We start from the raw sequence: 21,940 nt of genomic DNA, 5'->3' as shown, positions 1-21,940 counted from the left end.
TTTCAATGGTGGCTAAACAAGGGGCTATACAGAATAGGCCATTATTTTAACTCATCGGGTCCACTCACCCTCAATCACTGTATCAATATCCTTGAAATGCCCCCAACTGAAACTTACAGACACCAACAAATCTTTCACTTCCTACACTCCATTTGGGGATCCAAACCCTTACCACCTAGCATAACGCCATATGAACATTGGTGTGGCCAGCTTACCGAGCAGAGAGGGGGGGATCTCGGTGATATACGAGTCACTATCTGTAGAGAACTCTAAAACAACCTGTATGTTGGCCTGGGAAAGTGAGCTCAAACAGGAATGGGAGCTGGACGAATGGCACAGAATGATCACATGGTCGAATCGAGGTTTACTCAATGTATCTCTGATGGAGGCAGACCTAAAAGTTCTATCTAGATGGTACTTGGTTCCTGCTAGACTGGCAAAATTATATCCTTTAACTTCCCCCCCTATGTTTCAGAAGATGCAATCACACAGGCACCATGATCCATGTTTGGTGGGAATGTCCAAAACTAAAATAATTACGATAGCGAAAGCATGGAAGCAGTCCACGGTTTCCAGTGACCAGGCCAAACGAAAAATATCTTGGATCATGGCTCAGGAAAAAATGATTAGTATCCTACAAGATACTGTTCAAAATTTGAGGCCATTTGGGAACCTTGGGCAGATTACATGCATATACCCTTGACATCTTCGTAGGAATTGGATAAAACAATCTTGGTAGAACATTCCGAAAGGACATCTCATTCCTCCTTCTATACATCTTCTTTCTTTTCAATCCCCTTCTTTTTCCTTTCTCTCTCTCTTTATTTTTATTCCTTAATACCACCTTTGCTAAAATACTACCTGGTTAGGTGGGTAGAAGGCTTTAGAAGGTAACATCCCCACTAGTTTAAATAGCATTTGATCTGTGGGTTGGATGTGCTACTCCAATTTCCATGTCACAGCTTGTACTCATTTGGGGTGTCCAGAGAGGGGCGGCTCTTCCCCCCCTTATGTTTGATGTACCTGCGCCCACTAACCACAGTTGTTTCTAAATATATCTATTTGAAATTCTTTCTCTTATACATTGCATTACTATGGATTTATTATTCCACTATGTAAAATAATGTATCAATGACTCTGTATTTTCTCTGAAAAACTTTAATAAAAAACTATTGAAACTAAAAAACATAACTCATCAACAATAGGAAAAATACACATGAACTCAAGTTATATAAAAACATTAGGCTTCTGTGGGGTCTCACATAGTATCCCTACGCATTTCGACCAATTAGGTTAGGGGTCTTCTTCAGGGGAATTTTTTCTGTGGGAGAGAAACACAAATTTATGAATTATAAAAACATTGTTATTTTACATAGTTGCTATATTCTATTGGAATGAAGTTGTTATGTTTACCACTTCCTGATGAGAAAGATGCATTCCACAGCCAAGCGAATTGCTGTTCATCTAAAAACACAACAAATCCCGATGAGGTCCTCACATTGATCTCCAGTCCTCCACGGAAGAATCCCCACCTCCACACAACTTGCAAGAAGTCACCCCTCTATTGGAACTGGGGAACAGGTCAGGGGAGGGGCACGGGGCACTTCCAATTTCCTAAATTGCAAAATTCACACTGTATGCTGTACACACTGAGTCACCCTTTGCCTGCATACTTAACATGGCAAGCCACATGCTGTATATTGAACACACTGAGCCACATGCAGCTTGTATTTTGTATACACTAAGCCGCATACTGTATACTCTACACATGAAGCCACTCGCTGTATGCTATACACACAGCACATACTGTACACATCGTGCCACACACTGTGTCCTGTACACAATGAGCCACATACAGCCTGTATCCTGAGCTGTGTACTGCTTGTATTCTAAGTATTCTTTTTTGGGTGCACACTGTGCTGGGACCTCCTCTGGTGGCTTTCTGCACTGAACTCCTCTGATGGCTTCTGGCACTGAGCTCCTCTGGTGGCTTTCTACACCGACCTCCTCTGGTGGCTTTCTGCACCGACCTCCTCTGGTGGCTTTCTGCACCGACCTCCTCTGGTGGCTTTCTGCACCGACCTCCTCTGGTGGCTTCTGGCACTGACCTCCTCTGGTGGCTTTCTGCACCGACCTCCTCTGGTGGCTTTCTGCACTGACCTCCTCTGGTGGCTTTCTGCACTGTCCTCCTCTGATGGCTTCTGGCACTGACCTCCTCTGGTGGCTTTCTGCACTGACCTCCTCTGGCGGCTTTCTGCACTGACCTCCTCTGGTGGCTTCCTGCACTGACCTCATCAGTCAATCTTCCACACACTAAACTTTTCGGTCTCCTGCAGTCACCTCTGATCTCATACTGCTGCACTGATTCCTTATGTCCAGCAACAACCTTCTTTCAGTTTCAAGACCAGTTCCACTCTGTCTTGTGCACTGATCTTCTCTGTCTCTTTACAGTAATGTCCCACCCTCTATGTCTTAGCCTCAATTTACATGCTTTATGTCCCCCATGTATATCTCAGCATCTTTGGTTACCTGTCCAAGTCCAACTATCCAAATTCCTCTGTCCATGTCCCACCAGCCATGTCCCACTTTCCTTGACCATCCATCTCTATCCCATTTTCCATGTGTCCAATTGTCTTTGACCATTCATCAAGATCCCACCGTCTATGTTCCACCATCCATGTCCTTCTATTCACATGTAGGGAGGTGCAGTGGCAGTAAACACTCAGTCTAGTTGCAGAGAACAAAACTTGTATCAACGTAGAGTCCAATCGTTTACAACAAACTCGGCTGGAAGGCACCCAACCGGGATTGCACTCTTCACTCCTGTGTATGTCAGTGCTCTCTGTACCCACTGATGTCCAAAGTGCTGCACGTTCATACTGTAATGACTGTATTCGCATTGTAATATTGTAAAATATTTGTGAAGCACTTTTTGCAATATAACAAAACATCCTGACATCAAAATCAATACCATATACACAGAATCCTGCTATCAATAAAGTGTTATGTAATAACATAGTTCTCTTCCGGGAGAGCAATGTGCCAGCTGGTAACACTCCAGGGTGGAGCTCACAGGATTTACTTGAATTCTGCACCCAGTGCCAGGCTGGAGCCTGGGAAACAAAGCCAGCTCTGATAAACTAAAGCAAGACTCCAATCACAAACTGGGTGTTATCTGAGATCTCTGGAATCTTATTCAGTATTGTAGAGGATAAAGGCCTCCATGTCTCATAATAACGCCATCTATTCCTCATCACTGTTGTCCCACCACAGATGTAACTTATATATTTTGATGTCCCATATTTTCATTCCAGGCCTGCTCAATGCACCAATGTATCCTATGTCCTGCAGTGATCTCCTCTGTTTATTTTATGTCCAGCAGTGTCCTTCTCTGTACTAGTGTTGCACTACTCTGATCTTCTTTGCTAATTTCTTGTCCACTGATCTCTACCCCACTGCTGCACTGACCTCCTCTGATACTTTTCTACACTGACCTCCTCTGATACTTTTCTACACTGACCTCCTCTGATACGTTTCTGCACTGCCCTACTCTGATACTTTTCTACACTGACCTCCTCTGATACTTTTCTGCACTGACCTCCTCTGATACTTTTCTACACTGACCTCCTCTGATACTTTTCTGCACTGACCTCCTCTGATACTTTTCTACACTGACCTCCTCTGATACTTTTCTGCACTGACCTCCTCTGATACTTTTTTACACTGACCTCCTCTGATACTTTTCTACACTGACCTCCTCTGATACTTTTCTGCACTGACCTCCTCTGATACTTTTCTACACTGACCTCCTCTGATACTTTTCTGCACTGACCTCCTCTGATACTTTTCTACACTGACCTCCTCTGATACTTTTCTGCACTGACCTCCTCTGATACTTTTCTACACTGACCTCCTCTGATACTTTTCTGCACTGACCTCCTCTGATACTTTTCTACACTGACCTCCTCTGATCCTTTTCTACACTGACCTCCTCTGATACTTTTCTGCATTGACCTCCTCTGATACTTTTCTACACTGACCTCCTCTGATACTTTTCTGCACTGACCTCCTCTGATACTTTTCTACACTGACCTCCTCTGGTGGCTTTCTGCACCAACCTCCTCTGGTGGCTTTCTGCACCGACCTCCTCTGGTGGCTTTCTGCACCGACCTCCTCTGGTGGCTTTCTGCACCGACCTCCTCTGGTGGCTTCCTGCACTGACCTCCTCTGGTGGTTTTCTGCACTGACCTCCTCTGGTGGCTTTCTGTACCGACCTCCTCTGGTGGCTTTCTGCACCGACCTCCTCTGGTGGCTTCCTGCACCGACCTCCTCTGGTGGCTTTCTGCACCGACCTCCTCTGGTGGCTTTCTGCACCGACCTCCTCTGGTGGCTTTCTGCACTGACCTCATCGGTCAGTCTAGGCTCAATTTACATGCTTTATGTCCCTCATGTATATATCAGCATCTTTGTTCCCCTATCCAATTCTAACTATCCAGATTCCTCTGTCCATGTCCCACCAGCCATGTCCCACTTTCCTTGACCATCCATCTATATCCCATTTTTCATGTGCCATTGTCTATGACCATTCATCGAGATCCCACCGTCTATGTTCTGCCATCCACGTCCTTCTATTCACATGTGGGGAGGTGCAGTGTGGTGCAGTGGCAGTAAACACTCAGTCTAGTTGCAGAGAACAAAACTTTTATCAATGTAGAGTCCAATCGTTTACAACAAACTCGGCTGGAAGGCACCCAACCGGGATTATTCACAGAATATATCAGCAGTGTGTAGAAGAGTAGGTCTCAGATGTGTTGACAGAATGTGTCTGGGGGTCTGTACACAAATGGGGAGGTTTCCAGGAAGGATGGCGTGTCCCTATTTGTCTGAAACCTCTGTCTGTTGCTAATCGCTGTCCCTGTCACACAGGGGATCTGTCCCTACCCACACACAAAAAGCGCACCAAGCCCAGGAGCCAGGGCCTTAAATCAGTTCTAGCTGACCCAAGATGGCTGCCAGAGTCACATGGGGCGGCAGCATCCAATCGGAAATCAGACTGCACTTGCTACACGTCTTGCCATTAATGTCCTACAGTCCATGCCCCACTTGCTTGAATCAAAGCCAATGTCCCATCCTTGATTTTCTATTATCCATGTCCCTTCATCCATGTTGGAGTTTGGGCTGTTTTCCTCCCCCTAATAATTTCTTTTACATCAAATAATCTTCTGTGTTTTCCAAGCATCATGGCGTCCTACAGCAGCACTCTGGAACGTCTCAGGCGCAGCTTCAGTGAAGGAAAAACCCGACCTGCAGAGTTCAGGGTGGCACAGCTGGAGGCTCTTGGACGATTCGTGGATGAGAAGAAGACAGAGCTACTTCAATGTCTGAAGAAAGATCTGAATAAGGTGAGATAATGGGGTTAATAATGATAAATGGTAGGGTCAATTTACCCCGCCATATTCACAGGCATTTTCCATAAAGCCTTCAATGTGGGCTTGTTGGCCCAGTGCAAGATTTTGGCATCAATATCAGCCACTAGGGCCAGTGATCATGTTTGTTGCTCCAGAGGGGGCAGACAATGCGTGGTGCAGGCAAATGTTGGCAGGGGCTAATTATCTCAGCAGGAACAATAGAGATTGAGATTGGTGCTCTAACCTGTCCAATCACCTGTTTCCTCAAACAGTGGATGGGATAGGATAGGACCTCCCATAGACATGAGATAGCTGCCCAATCCTGCCAAATATGCCACTTGTCATCCCATGCTTTTGAATACTGTAAGGTTGGCCATACAAACCTCATATACAGTATGTCTATAGTAATGATGAATGATGCTGGTAAGACCTCAATATTGACCCACTGGCAACCAGTTCCATGTTAAAGTGTACTTGTCATGGCAAGACTATAGGAGTTGCTATTTCTCTACAGCTTATATAGTCATTCTATATACAATAATACCAAATGCTAGCCCTTCCAACTACCAAGCGCTTATGGAGAGAGTGAAAAATGATATGAAGTAAACATGAAAAATAAGAATAAATAGGAGACATGAGGGCTACAATGCACCTCCCCTCTCTCTATTTAAAACAATTGCCAACTTAAGGTAAAAAGCTGCTACCATTCACCTATCAACTGACAGGTGTATAGTACATAAAAAACACATCCAAAGGGCAGCGCTAAAATATGTTAAACGGTAATAAACATATAAAATACAATATATGGTAATATTTTAGATGATTCTACAATATTAAACATGTACTAGAATAATGTGCAGTGGTGTTAAAAAATAAACAAGTGATAAGTCCAGCAATCAATCAAATCTTGGTCATAGTCATTCTATATTCATTAACTTGTGAGTCAGCTATCTGAATTACAGTGACTCACCAGGTAGAAACTTCCCACTTAGAGGGACAGTTTACTGTCCTTCATACTTTAGGGGAACCAGACTGTAGCTAGTGGGAGTAGAAAATGCCCTGGCTTTGGTGGGAGTAAACCATCCCATAGGCTTGCACACTCGGTTGGACTTTCCGACGGAAAATGTGCGATCGGAGCTTGCGTGTGTGGGCTCCATCAGACTTTTTCCATCTGAATTTCCAACACACAAAGTTTCTCGGCTCATCTTACGTGTTGTACGTCACCGCGTTCTTGACGTTCAGAATTTCCGATCAACTTTGTGTGACCGTGTGTATGCAAGACAAGTTTGAGCCAACATCCGTCGGAAAAAATCCGATGGATTTTGTTGTCGGAATGTGCGATCGTGTGTACGGGGCAGAATAGTACCCCATCATTGGTATCAATGGAAGGAAGACTGCCTTGTATCAGAAGGAATAGAGTAGTGTCCCAAGGGCTGGACAAAGGCAAGCCAAGGGCCAGATTCGGCCCACGGGCTGCAGTTTGAAGACCCCTGCTCTAATCAATAGCTTATTATGGTCTCTTGAGCATTACTCCAGTCGTCACCCAATTATCGCCATGTATGGTATCCCTTGAGGTTTATAGGGCCTGTGTCGGCAGGTTTTCTCTTACTTCAAGTTGATTTTGCATTCCCATGCAAGTCTATGGAAATGCAAAATCCACTCGACGGAAGAAGCTGAACTGCAGATCAAATATATCTGTCCAAAAATTCTGAATGATTTCAGAAGTATCTGAATGCCATCAACACAAGCCCAAAGATCGTTAACACAAGCCTTGTTAATGGACTTTTCCAAACTGGTAATTCCAAGGGTCTTCTCTCATTTTCCAGTCAACATTTGAAGGGGAGATCACGGAACTGAGCATGGTGAGGAGCGAGATTAATCTGGCAATAAATAATCTAAGCTCCTGGATGAAAGATGAGTCCGTCTCCACAAATATGGTGAGGCCTCAATAATTGTTCTATGATGCATGTCTCAGGGTTGGGACGAGGGGTGGACAGGAAGGGCGGCTGCCCTGGGCCCAATTGGGATTTTGGGAGGTTGTGCTAGAAGGGGTAAATTGGAGGGGGGGGGATTTGTGTAAGGAAGGGGGCTTTGGTGGGGGGGGGATTTGTGCTAGCAGGGATGATTGGGAATTGGTACTAGGGGAGGATTTAGGGGGGGGGGGGGTTAGTGCTAGGATAGGGGATTTGTGGGGGGGGGGGATGATTTGTGCTGGGAGAAGGGGATTAGTAGGGGGGAAGGATTTATGCTCAGATAGGAAATTTGTGGGGTAGAGGATTTGTGCTATTAGGGATGATTGGGGGGGGGGATTTAGGGGGGAGAGTAAGTAGTAGGATAGGAGATATGTGGGGGGGATGATTTGTGCTGGGAGAAGGGGATTAGTGGGGGGGAGGATTTATGCTCAGATAGGAAATTTGTGGGGCAGAGGATTTGTGCTATTAGGGATGATTGGGGGGGGGTTTGTACTAGGGGGGAGGGTTAGTGCTAGGATAGGGGATTTGTGGGGGGGTCATTTGTGCTGGGAGAAGGGGATTAGTAGGGGGGAGGATTTATGCTCAGATAGGAAATTTGTGGGGCAGAGGATTTGTGCTATTAGGGATGATTGGGGGGGGGTTTGTACTAGGGGGGAGGGTTAGTGCTAGGATAGGGGATTTGTGGGGGGGTGATTTGTGCTGGGAGAAGGGGATTAGTAGGGGGGAAGGATTTATGCTCAGATAGGAAATTTGTGGGGTAGAGGATTTGTGCTAGAAGGGGGGGGGGGGATTTGGGGAGGGAGCGGATTTGTGCTGGAAGAGGGGGAATTTTTGTTTGGAGAGATTTTTGAAGATTAGCACTCAAAAATTTTTTTTTGGGGGGGGGGGATTTTTGGTGATACATAATGCTCATACATTTGGAAGGAGGGAGCGCCATTTGGCATCTTCACCCCGGGCACTAGATGACCCTATATCGGCACTGGCACATTTGGTATCTCCTTGATGTATCATGTCATCTGTTGATGAAGGTTGTTTCCTCTTTCTATCCCTGCAGGCCATGTATTTAGATTCAGCGTTTATTCGGAAGGAGCCGTTTGGTGTGGTGCTCATCATCTCCCCTTGGAATTACCCCGTCCAGCTGACTCTCATCCCTCTGGTTGGGGCCATAGCTGCTGGTAGGTTCATCATCAGTGTAGTTTGTCAGACCTGAAAAACCAACAGCATTAATGACTCGCATGCATGAACCATGATGAAAGTCCTAACAACATGGCAACATTAGAATATCCACTTGAAGACCACAATACTTATATTTACGTTGCGATTTTTAAGTGGTATACCGGCATGATTCTGGCAGCTGCAGGCATCATCCCGGCATCGTTCTTTTTTTGCCAGCTTTTTTTATTAAAGCCATCCTAGTGGCTAATTAGCCCATGGATTGCTTTTACAGAAGATGAAAGCGGGTCCCCCCTCCCACCGCCGGTGGGTGTCTCTCCGTGTTCTTCGTGCCACCACAGAACCTGAAACTGAAGCCGGCACTTCCGTCGGCATACCATAGAGCCTCTTGAGGAGCGGAAGGTCCCCGATCAGCGCTATGGTATAGCAAACCGGAAACGACCTGTACTTTGTCACTTTTGGTTTCCCTGGATGTAAATGGTGCCATTTTTAAAATAGAAATGTATCTGATCACCGATCTTGGTGTGATCAAATGCTTTTAAGGGCAGAGGAGACATCTGGGATTTAACATAGGGCTTGACAAATTTGTGTTGAATCTAGGAGCCAGCTAAAAAAAAAGTTAGGAGCCAATTTTTTTTTTTTTTAACTAACAAATCTTACGGGTGGAACATGTAACGTGTTCCTGAAGGTGAAAAAAAATCATTTTAGGCCTGAAGATTACATAAAACCCTCAAACATGAATGAATGAATGATTTGTATAGCGCTGCAAATGCGAACTGAATCGCCTCAAGGCGATCGATCTCTCCTGTGTCCAGCTTCTTAAAAGAGGTAGGTCTTGAGTTTCTTCCTGAAGGCCTGATGGTTTTCTTCCATGCGGATGGGAGTAGGTAGAGCGTTCCATAACCGTGGTCCTTGGACTGCAAATCTTCGTTCTCCTTTTGTTTTGTAACACTGTATATTTTCTGAAATCAGACACCCTAGAGAATAAAATGGTGGTAGTTCCAATTTTGTTATCTCACAGGTTATTACTGCAAAGGTCTAGGAAAAATGTCAGTAAAAAAAAACACATTAAAAGTTTAATTTTAGGGGGCACAAAAAAACAATAGCAATAAAAGCAATAAATTACCAATTTTTTGGGGTAAAATATAAAAGCCAAGGTTGCACCGAGTAAATAGATACCCAACAACATGTCAAACCTTAAATATGTCAGTACCCTATATTTTCCATAGGTGACGCTTTAGAATTTAAAAAAAAAAATAAATAAATAATAAAAATGCTATAAATCTATCCCCTATTTTGTAGACACTATAACTTTTGTGCAAACCAATCAATATAGGCTTACCGAAAATATGTAGAAGAATACATATTGGCCTAAACTGAGAAAAAACTGCTTTCTTAAAAATAAATGGGGGTACTTATTATAGCAAAAAGTACAAATTATTGTGTTTTTTTTTCAAAATTGTCGCTCTTTTTTTGTTTATAGCGCAAAAAAAAAACCACAGAGATGATCAAATACCACTAAAAGAAAGCTCTATTTGTGGGAAAAAAAGGACGTCAATTTTGTTTGGGTACAACGTCGCACGACCGCGCAATTGTCAGTTAAAGCGACGCAGTGCCGAATCGCAAAAAGTGCTCTGGTCAGGAAGGGGGTAAAATCTTCCGGGGCTGAAGTGGTTAAGGTCAGCAGCTACAAATACTGCAGCGGCTGACTTTTAAAATATGAACACTTACCTGTCCAGGGAGCCCGCGATGTCGGCACCTGAAGCCGATCCGTCCTTTGGCTCTCGGGTGGAGGCGCCGCCATCTTCAGTAAGGGAATCAGGAAGTGAAGCGTTGCGGCTTCACAGCCTCATTCCCTACTGCGCATGTGCAAGTCACGCTGCGCATCCTCACTGGTCCCTGCTGTCTTCTGGGACCTGTGTGTCTCCCAGGGGATGGAGGAGGGGCCGGACATGGTGTCGATATCCGCGGATACTGCGTCTATCTATGCCCGGAAGTGGAAGCAAATACCTGGATTAGACCGGTATCTGCTCCCCCTCCCCCCCCTTGAAAGGTGCCAAATGTGACACCGGAGAGGGGGAGGATTCCGAAAAGCGGAAGTTCCATTTTTGGGTGGAACTCCGCTTTAAAGTGTATTTTTTTTTCAAAAAAAATTCACAGTCGAAAAACCGCTGCGCAAATACAGTGTGAGATTAAAAAAAAAAAAAAAAATTGCACGTTTCTCCCCTTACCATCCTGCCCCTTTCTTCTCTACCTTTTTCTCCTTCTTTCTTTCCACTTCTACTCAAGAAATGTGGAGTCTGGGTGACCTTATTATTTGTCAGTGATTGGGATTTACGGTAATCTCTACCGTGATAAATGTTACTAACCAGCACGCCACCTACAACAAATTTTCTTTTTTACTGATTTTTTTTACTGATTTTTTTTTACCTGCATTTACTTTGCATACCTGTTGCATATAGGGTTGCCGCCTCATCCCTTTAAACCCAAACACATATGAATTACCCAAGTTCTGAGGCTAATTTAAGGCAGATAAGGCACCATGTGGGTTTAATTACTACCTTAACCACTTGCCGCCCGCCATATAGCAAAATGACGTCAGCAAAGTGGTTGTGTTATCGTGACCGGACGTCATATGACATCTTTCAGGATAACAAGCCCCGGGGCCGCGCATTGCGGCGATCATTGTTGCGGCGTGTCACTCCGATGCACTGCAACTCTGAGCTAGGTAAAGAGTCTCCGTCAGAGATGTGATCAGCCATGTCCAATCACGGCTGATCACGATGTAAATAGGAAGAGCCGTTGATTGGCTTTTCCTCACTCGCGTCTGACAGGCGCGAGTAGAGGAGAGCCGATCGGCTGCTCTTCTGACAGGGGGGGGGTCTGTGCTGATTATCAGTGCAGTCCCCCCCGAGGATGCCCACAATGGGCCACCAGGGATGCCACCAGGATCACCAGGGATGCCATCAGGACCACCAGGGATGCCCACCACTATTTACCACCAGGTACGGCACCCATGGCCACCGGGGATGCCAATCAGTGCCCACAATGGATCACTGATTGGCAGGCATTATTGTTTGGCACTGATTGGCATCCATCAGTACCATGCATTAGTGTACATCGGTGCCACCTATCAGAGCCCATCTATGCCCATCCGCGTGGCCTATCATTGCCCATCTGTGCTGCCTATCAGTGCCCATCTGTGCCGCCTATCAGTGCCCATCTGTGCCGCCTTTCAGTGCCCATCAGTGCCATCTATGTGTACCCATCAGTGCTGCATATCAGTGCCACCTATCAGTGCCCATCAGTGCCACCTATCAGTGCCCCATCAGTGCCACATATTAGTGCCCATCATCAGTACCCATCAGTGCCACCTCATTGCTGCCACCTCATCGGTCCCCATCAGTGCCGCCTTATCAGTGCCCGTCAGTGCAGCCCGATCAGTGCCCATCAGTGAAGGAGAAAACTTACAAAGTTTTGTATCAGAAACAAAAAAAAGCCTTTTTTTTCAAGATATTCTGTCTTTTTTTTTTATTTGCCTAGCAAATAAAAATCGCAGAGGTGATCAAATACCACCAAAAGAAAGCTCTATTTGTGGGAACACAATGATAAAAGTGTACAGTGTTGTATGACCGCGCAATTGTCATTCAAAGTGTGACAGCGCTGAAAGCTGAAAATTGGTCTGGGCAGGAAGGTGTATAAGTGCCCGGTATTGAAGTGGTTAAACAGCCGCAGAACCCGTGTAATTAATATGTGTTCGGGTTTAATCGGATGAAGTGGCAACTCCAGTTGCATATGTCCTGAGCTATCATGTTATGTCATGTTATTGCTGTAATGATTGGGTTCCGCCCTTTTTTGGAGTTCAATCAAAATTTATATTTGCAAAAAAATATATATATATTGCATAACCCACTATTTTATTTTCTAGGGCGTCTGCTAAACACATATATATATATATATATATATACTGTCTGTCTGGAGGGTTGTAAGTAATTTTCTAGCAAAGAAAGGTGATTTTCACATGTAAAAAAAAAAAGTGTCAGAAAAGGCCTGGTCTGTGATTGGATATACAAAGGGCCACAGGCAGGCAGTTTCCTGCGATAGACGGAGCTGTGATTACGTGGCTTCAAAAATAAGAAGAGAGACCATTGACACCATAGTGCGGAGCTGGGTGACTTCTTCCAAAGCCTTTCTAAAAACATAGTTAACCGTGATGTAAACTGCTACATAATTCACATACCTAATGATAATACCCCTAAAGCACAACATATTGTATCTCTCAGTTTATATCAGCTAAATACATTCCAGATGCATTCAATCAAATGTTGTATAAAGTCTTACAGATTTTTTTTGTGTAGAAAAGCCCGTCCCCTTCCAGGAAGGACCCTTTCTTTCTGTGCGGAAGCAGTGGTGTCTCTGCAGGGGTCCAGCACACACCCGCAGGTCTGCAATCAGAAAATCTTAGGCTTCCTTATGCTCCCTGCTAGCTCTGACTCGGAAAGGAGTGTGTCAGACCTTTGTAGAGAGACCACTGCTTCCACATGGAGAACAAGGATCCTTCTCTACCACGTGCTGGCAGGAGACAAGCTTTGCTACTCGGGTTGTAGCTGGATAAACTGATCTTGTTTTATTATTGCAGGTAATTGTGCCATCATGAAGCCATCTGAAATCAGCCAAAACACAGAGAAAGTCCTGTCTGAAGGTCTTGCCCAATACCTTGATCAGGTGAATGTTACGCCATTTGCAGATATCAGAGTGATGGCGGGAGGCGAGGCAAGGGGAAATATCACACTGTTGGAATATCATAGACTGGTGTCCATTCCCTCTACATCAAGGGAGAGAAGTCAACTGGGTAGATTCAGTGACAAACTTTCTATAATGATGTGTTGTAACCCATGGCAACCAATCCAGTCCAGTTTGCTTAAAAAAAACTGCTCAGTTGTCAGGGGTCACCACATACACTCATATACATTGTAAAGTGACCAGACATCCCTTATTTCTGGGGACAGTCCCTGATTTTAGTAAGCTGTCCGAGTTAAAACATGTCCCCAATTTCGTCCCAATTTTATCGATGACATCCCTGATCTCCTTCCCAGTTTTAATAATGGTGTCTCTGGCCCGATGACTGTTGGATAATCACCTTCTGCCACACCTCCACCTACCCACCAGCCATAATACTTTTGGGTATTGCTATTCTTCCTGCAATTGGACCTACAGGCTTTGGGTGTCTGTGGATGAAAGCCACGTTTGGCTCCTACACCAGCTCCACCCACAGCTCTCTGTAGAAGTACAGATTCCAGCTTTGGCTGTAGCTGGCTAAGTTGATGACATTCTACGTGTAGGCACCTTGAGCTGGTGAGAAAAATAATATAACGGCAGCACATGAAGTGATTTTGTCTCCTGTCTCTTCCTCTCTCAGGACTGTTTCGCAGTGGTTTGTGGTGGGGTGGAAGAATCTAAGAGCCTCCTGACAGAAAGATTTGACTATATTTTCTTTACAGGTAACAAGAACCACAATAAAATGTGTCTGATAGAACAGCATATATCCCACCATGCTAAGGGAGAGGAAACCTTTCTATGGATCATAAGGTGGTAGGACAGGGGAGTCATAAGGGTGGGGGGTGGCAGTCGCAGAACAGGCCATTGGTATCCAGACAGGGTGCCAAGGCAGTGCTGGCAGGACATGAACTTGGGGTGAGGGTGGCAGGACAAGGTCCCTGGACAAAGGTGACATGATATGGGCTCAGTGATGATGGTGGGACAGTGGGATAAAATGAAGGATGGTAAGACATTAGCCTAGGGCAAGGGGGGCAAGACAACAACCCAGGGTGGCAAGACAGGGGCTCAGGGCAAAGTCAATACTCTTTTTAAGTCTAGGGCAAGGGGAAGGACAGTGAAAAAGGTGACAAGACATGTGCTTAGGGTGAGGGTGGCAGAACAGGGAACCAAGAAAAAGGTTACACAATATTGGCCCTGGTTGAGGGTGGTGGGACAGTGGCACAAAGTGAAGGTTGGGAAGACATGGGCTCAGGGCGAGGGGGACAGGACAGTGACCCAGGTTAAGAGAGGCAGGGCAGGGGCCCAGGACAATCTAGACCGGACTGATTTCCAAGACAGTGTTGACAAGACATGGGCTTAGTGCTAGGGTGGCAGAACAAGGGCCCAAGGCAAAGGTGACATAATATGGTCCCAGGGTGAGGGAGGTGGTACCAGTGGTATAAAGGGAAGGGTGACAAGACAAGGGGTCCAAGCCAAGGGTGTCAGGACAACATCTCAGGCTGAGAGTGGCAGGATATGGACTTAGGATGAGGATGACAGGAAAGATGGCCAGGGCAATGGTGGTAGGGTATAAGTTTTGAATGAGGATAGCTGCTCAACGGCCCTCGATGAGGGTGACTTGACAGAGGTCCGGGTTGAGTGGGGCAGGACATGGACCACAAGCAAGGGTGTTAGGGCAGGGGTCCAGGGATAGTGTGGCAGGACAGGAGCCCAGGCCAAAGGTGGCAAGACGGTGGCATAGAGAAGAGGGTGAATGGACATGTTCCTAGGCTGAGGGGGTTAGGACAGAAGTCCTGACTATTGGGTGAGGGTGGTAGGACAGGGGCCCTGGGTGAGGATAGCAGGAAATTGACCCAAATGGACTGAGGACATGGGTCTGGGGGTGTAATTTGCCTAGTTGTTATGTTGATCCTCTGGCTTCAATACTTTAAGTCACTGAACCAGAACAGTTTGCAGATCACGAATATTTACTGTTTTTCTGAAATTCCAGAGCTACTCTCAGTGATTTCAAGTGCCTAAGCCACAGGAGGAGCACAACAGCTGGGCAACTAGCATTTTTAAAAAGGTGGTCAGCCCCATATTTCTCTTATGAAAGGATTTATGGTAAAGATGAGGAGACGCCGAGACGATGAAACTTGTAGGCACTGATTTCCACTTTCTTCCTTCACAGGGAACCCAACTGTTGGTAAAATAGTGATGCAGGCAGCGGCCAAATACCTGACGCCTCTGACGCTGGAATTAGGCGGGAAGAATCCATGTTATGTGCACGATGATTCCGACATCAAAAACGCCGCCAAGCGCATTGCCTGGTCGCGGTTCCTCAATGCAGGTCAAACATGCCTGTCACCAGATTACGTCCTCTGTTCTAACCAGATTAAAGAAAAATTGGTGGCGGCGTTAGGGGCCACCATCCAGGAGTTCTACGGAGAAGATCCAAAGCAGTCTCCAGACTTTGGGAGAATCATTAGTGACAGACATTTTCAAAGAGTGGCAGCCCTACTCAAAGCCGGGAAGATAGTGGTGGGCGGACAGACCGACGACACAGAAAAATACATTGGTAAAAATAATCCTGTTTTATGTGTCCATATACTGATGTGCATCATCGTATATTTGGATATCTCATGTAATATTTCTGGGTAGAAAAGCTTACATTCAAAATGTGTTTGAGACGTATATAACATTCCACATCTTCATTAACACCTTCACGTCTGCCATTTGTAGATTAACGTACCCTTACAGCATACCCTGTGCAATGTTAATCAGTGTTCGATCTAGTAGTGAGCAGTTCCCATGACTATGGTAAGACAGATGCAAGCTGGCCTAATACCTTTGCACATACCCTACCATATGTTTACCATCATAAATAACCAGACGGCACCCTTTTGGAGTAAACTTGGCCGCACCGGCCATTTTATTAACAATAAACCTTAAACGTATTATTTACAAACAATACTTTTTCAGATCGTTGTAGATTTTTGAAGGCACTGAAAAGACCCCAAATTTATAACGTATCAGCGTGACACACCAGGTCCCCAGTCGCAGCACGCCGACTAGGGGACAATACCAACTCTTCAACTTCCAACGCCGATACCCATATCCAAATGCCCAGTTAAACCTCGGGTAACTGGCATCTTCCAGAGGATCCCATACCAAGATGGTTCCCCACTATGCCATACTGGTCTTAATTTTAGAAGGCCTCCAAAGATCTCAACCGCCATAACTTACAACAATAAATGCCAAACGTTCCAAATATAATACAGACAACAGGGTGGGAGGGTGGGAGCTGTATCTTTGTCTGGTGACCTCCATTTGACCACCGGACACTGGCCCCTCCCTATCTATGCTGCATACTATTCTGGCCACCCCCTCTATTCTAACCAACTTAAAACACCCAGTTAACCCTTAATTGGCAAGCTGGCCCTGTCACCCTGTCATGCCAGCCCTGCTCCTATTCCTGCGTCTATTGGCTACGGGCTTCTCTCTCATGCCAATGGGGTTTCCCATTATGTGATCACCATTTGAGATATCAAATGGTGATCACGTGGCTTTGTTTGTATAAAACTGGCAGTGCCTTCCCGCCTGTGACCGACCACCTGGCACCCCTTCTGGGTTCCTCTGCTAAGATAGAGCTTCCTCCAATCTGGAACCAGAGCAGTGGCAGCCAGTGGTATTTTTTTTTTTGGGGGGTGGCAAACAGTACCCACCCTATTTTGAAGCCTATTAGAGCCTCTGGCTGTAATCAGGTGCTAAAAAAAAAGAAAACACCCCCGCTGCTGTAATTCACGCGACCGGCATCCTGAAAGGGGCCGGACACATGAATAGGGGGTGGTGGTGTCCTGTCAAAATAGCGGCCGTGGATAGAGCATGGGGGGTGGTGGCCGTGGATAGAGGGGACGGCGCTCCGGCGCCCCTAATGGACAGCTGAGCATTGCACCCAAGAACTAGAAGACTCTAGCCTAGGTGCAAACTTGAACTGACTTTACTGTAAATTCACACAGAATATATACCACGCTTGATCACATTATCCTAAACAATGCAAACTGTAAACAGTAATATCATTCAAACAGCTAAGGAACAGCAAACATAAACAGTAATCTAATTAAACAGTAAGCTAATTAACAACTAGTCATCTAGACAAGTCTAGGTGACTCAGGTCAGTGCCCACCCAGACAGTTTGGCACCAGTATTCAAGAAGACCCAGGGCTGTCCAAATCTCATTAATCAGCTTTCTTTTCACATCCATCTTCTTATTAAGTTTCAAGTTGGCAAAGACCATCATGGCTTCCTTGACTGTTAAATGTGATAATAACATTATATATCAGGACATCTTCCTGAATACTCATAGCTCCCTTAAAAGCCAGGGCCCATAGTGAGTAGGTGAGAGGCTACCCTGCAATACCCTCCAAAAGCCCCTGTCCCAGTTGGGTCTGTCACACTGCCCAACCCCGGTGTCCCTTTAATAGGGTGTGTATGCCCGGGGGCAAGAGAGATCCGGCAGTCTTGTGACCACAGTGCCCACATGATCGGGACGTGGTCCTGCCAGTTCCCGATAATTGGTATGGACCGAGAGCTGTCTTAGCACAGAAAGTTCTGCCACCCAATGATGAATATGTGTGGTGTGTGGGCATAAAGCCCTTCCTTTTTGCCACCACAAACATGCATTGTGTGGGCAGCAAGATATTAAAGTAGAAGTTCAGTCAAGAACTAACTCTAAATCTACTGGCAGCCACATTCTAAAACAAATCTATCTAGCCCTGTAAAGCAAAAATCGCTATACAGTGGAACCTTGGTTAACGAGTAACGCGGTTAACGAGCATTTTGAAAGACTAGCAACTTTTTTTTTTTTTTAATTCTGACTCGTTTTGCAAGTGTTGTCTCGCAAAACGAGCAGAATTCAAGCTAATGGGGTGTGCAGTACCGCATTTGGCCAGTGGTGCAGGGGTGCGGTGATATTCGGAACGGTTCGGAGCGGTTTGGAGCCGTTCGGAAATACTCGGAATCACTCTGAAACACTTGGAAATACTCTGTTCCCGAGTGTTTCCGAGCCTTTCCAAGTTGAGCCGAGCTGTCCCCAATATTTCTGAGGCTCTCTGCCGCCCCCCCCCCCACCTCTGGCCACATGCGGTATTGCATGCAATAGCTTCCAGGGTTTATTATCAAAGCTTAATTGAAAAAGCTGGTTAGAAGCTGATTGGCTACCATGCACAGCTGCACCAGATTCTGAGTGCTCCAGTTTTGGTAAATCTTTCCCTTAGTGTCAGATTTGTCCGCTGCAATGTCGCAGTCCCGCTAAAAAAAAATCTCTGATTGCCGCCATTAATAGTAAATATAAAAATAAAAATTCCATAAATATATCCCATAGTTTGTAGACGCTGTATAACTTTTGTGAGAACCAATCAATATACGCTTATCGGATTTCTTTTTACAAAAGAATTTGTAGCAGAATACATATTGGCCTAAATTGATGAAGAAATTTGATTTTTTTGACATTTTTTATTGAATATGTTTTATAGCAGAAAGTAAAAAATATTGTTTTTTTTTTTTTAATCAAAATTGTCGTTTATTTTTTGTTTATAGCGCAAAAAATAAAAAACCTGCAGAGGTGATCAAATACCACCAAAAGAAAGCTCTATTTGTGGGAAAAAAATAACATCAATTTTATTTGGGTACAGAGTCGCACGACCGCGCAATTGTCAATTAAAATAACGCAGTGCTGTATCGCAAAAAATGGCCTGGTCATAAAGGGGGGGGTGGTAAATCTTCCGGGGGCTGAAGTGGTTAAATCAACTGACTGACTCATCTAGGTCATCATGTTCCTTTTAAGAGTGAAAGGTTAGCAGTCTGTGTAGTCTGATCTCCCTGTTATTAAAGATCTGTTTTTAGAAAATGTTGCCTTTTACTTGGAGCTCATCCCCCTCCTGCTGTGAATTGGTAATGGTAAATGTTTATTATGAATATAAAAAGTTTAGAGATTTAACCACTTCGTATCCGGGCCCATTCTGACACTTCGCTCCTACATGTAAAAATCAACTTTTTTTTTTGCTACAAAATTATTTAGGACCCCCCAAAAATTTTATATATATATATATATAACATTTTTTTTTAGCAGAGACCCTAGAGAATAAAATGGTGGGTGTTGCAATATTTTATGTCACACGGTATTTGCTCAGCGTTTTTTCAATGCAATTTTTTGGGAACAAATACACTTTAATGAATTAAAAAAAAAAAAAACACACTATTTACCCCATTTTTTTATATATATAATGTGAAAGATGATGTTACGCCGAGTAAATAGATACCTAACATGTCACGCTTTAACCACCTCAATACAGGGCACTAACACCCCCTTCCTGCCCAGGCCATTTTTCGGCTTTCAGCGCTGTCTCACTTTGAATGACAATTGCGCGGTCATGCTACACTGTAACAATGTGAAATTGTTATCACTTTCTTCACATGAATAGAGCTTTCTTTTGGTGGTATTTATTCACTGCTGGGTTTTTTATTTTTTCCTAAAAAAAAAAAAAAAAAAAAATTCAGAAAATTATGAAAAAAAAAAAGTTTTTCTTAGTTTCTGTTAGTAAATTTTGTAAATAAGTAATTTTTCTCCTTCACTGATGAGCGCTGATGAGGCGGAACTGATGGGCACTGATGGGTGGCATTGGTGGGCACTGGGCACAGATAGGCAGCACTGGTGGGCACAGATAGGTGGCACTGATGGGCGGCTCTGGCAGCTGATGGGCACCACTGGCAACTGATGGGCATTGATGGGTGGCATTGATGGGTGGCATTAATGGGCAGCAGTGATGAGCATTGATGGGCAGCAGTGATAGCTAGCACTGACTGGCATCACTAATGGCCATTGATTGCTGGCACTTGTGGGCACAGATTGGCGGCAATTGTGGGCACTGGTTGGCACTGATTGCTGGCAGTGGTGGGCAATCATTGCTGGCACTTGTGGGCACAGATTGGCGGCAATTGTGGGCACTGGTTGGCACTGATTGCTGGCAGAGGTGGGCACTTAATTGTAATCAGGGCACTGATGATCAGTGCCCTGATTACATTCCTAGATGTTCTCTGCGAGGAAATGCCGCTGATCGTCTCTCCTTTCCTCACACTCTATTCGATTACCGGCAATTCCGTGTTTACATGTGACTTCCTGTGATTGGACACAGCCGATCACATGGTTAAAGACCTGCAGTCGCCGCGATGCACGCCCCCAGGGGCGCGCCAGAGCGGTCGTTCTGGGAAGCCATCATATGATGTCCACCCAGAACGAGAGCCGCACCGCCCAAATGTCATTTGGCGGTGGGCGGGCGGCAAGTGGTTAAAATTGTGTCTGCCCGTGGAATGGCGGCAAGCTACAGTGCTTAAAATTCTCCATAGGCAACACTTTAAATGCCTTTACAGGTTACCAGTTTAGAATTGCACAGGAGGTCTGGTGATAGAATTATTGCTCTCGCTCTGACGTTCGCCACAATACCTCACATGTGTGGTGCGATCCCCGTTTACATATGAATAACGTGTGCTTTCGCGTTTGCGTGTAAGCATGGGGGAACAGGGGTGCTTAAAAAAATGTTTATTATTAATTTTATACAAAACTTTTTTTGGATGAACTTTTTTTGATTTCACAAGGGATGAACAACATGGGCCATGACAGGTCCTCTTTATGGAGAAATCTGAGGTCTATTAGACCCGGAATCTCTCCTCTGGCCTCCGGTGCAGCCGATCACACACACATCGGTCCGATCGGCTGCTTTCCTGCCCGCTAACGGCCAGGTAAAGAAAGAAGCGGAAACGCAAGTGACACTATACCTGGTCGCTCCCGGTTTCTGGGGTCGCAGAGAGAGAGGAACGATGTCAGTTCCTCTCTCTCTCTGTTCTATGCAGCCATCGCCGCCAGCCGCATCGTTCCTGGGCTCTGCGATCGGACTGGGGAAGCCCGGGAGAGGCGGTGATGACGGGAGGGGGTGGAACCCTTTTTACCACCCACAGAAATGATCGAGTAAGCTCTCCAGTAGCCTCTCAAATCACTTGCTAGAAAGGGAAAAAAATCTGGGCCGGAACAAGGGGTGGGCAGGAGGGTCGGTTGCCCTGGGCGCAATAAATTACCTTAGGGATGGGGGCGCCTTCCTTCTGTTTCAAGGCTGACAGGAGAAGTGACAGCGGTAGGATCTCCAAGGCTTGAACACCATGAATGGGGAGGGGGGGGAGCAGTTTGACATCTTTGCCCTGGACGCTGGATGACCTTATCCCGGCACTGCCTACCGACACGATGCCTGTATGTGCAGCCATCATCCCGGTATAACTACCGAAACCCGAGGAGGACGTCCTACGAGCGGCAAGTAGTTGAGCAAAACCTTTTTGTTGTTTGCCTAATCTTTGTTAGTAAAGACGCAAGCTTTCTGGATAATTCGGATTCCTTTGTCAGGTTTTATTCACCTAATCTGAATATGTAACATTTACCCGAATAAAAAATAAAACACTTTAACGACTTCAGCTCCGGAAGGATTTACCCCCCTTCATGACCAGGCCATTTTTGCAATACGGCATTGCGATACTGTAAATGACAATTGCGCGGTCGTGCAACGCTGTACAAATAAAAATTGA

The 21,940-nt window shown here is 45.3% G+C and overlaps 1 protein-coding gene across 1 annotated transcript in view; it reads left to right on the top strand.

Moving 5' to 3' along the window:
- LOC141126770 (aldehyde dehydrogenase family 3 member B1-like) overlaps positions 1-21,940 on the top strand; it is a 42,399-nt gene that overhangs the window by 7,074 nt on the left and 13,385 nt on the right. Inside the window, exons 2-7 of the mRNA XM_073612755.1 lie at positions 5,237-5,402; positions 7,235-7,345; positions 8,436-8,556; positions 13,194-13,279; positions 13,974-14,055; positions 15,504-15,890. Of these exons, the coding sequence (XP_073468856.1) occupies positions 5,237-5,402; positions 7,235-7,345; positions 8,436-8,556; positions 13,194-13,279; positions 13,974-14,055; positions 15,504-15,890 (953 nt within the window). The remainder of the gene's footprint in view (positions 1-5,236; positions 5,403-7,234; positions 7,346-8,435; positions 8,557-13,193; positions 13,280-13,973; positions 14,056-15,503; positions 15,891-21,940) is intronic.

The sequence above is a fragment of the Aquarana catesbeiana genome, linkage group LG02 (assembly GCF_042186555.1).
Source record: "Aquarana catesbeiana isolate 2022-GZ linkage group LG02, ASM4218655v1, whole genome shotgun sequence".
Taxonomy (NCBI): Eukaryota; Metazoa; Chordata; class Amphibia; order Anura; family Ranidae; genus Aquarana; species Aquarana catesbeiana.
The sequence above is the reverse complement of the archived record's forward strand: the minus strand, read 5'-3'. Positions and strand labels throughout refer to the sequence as shown.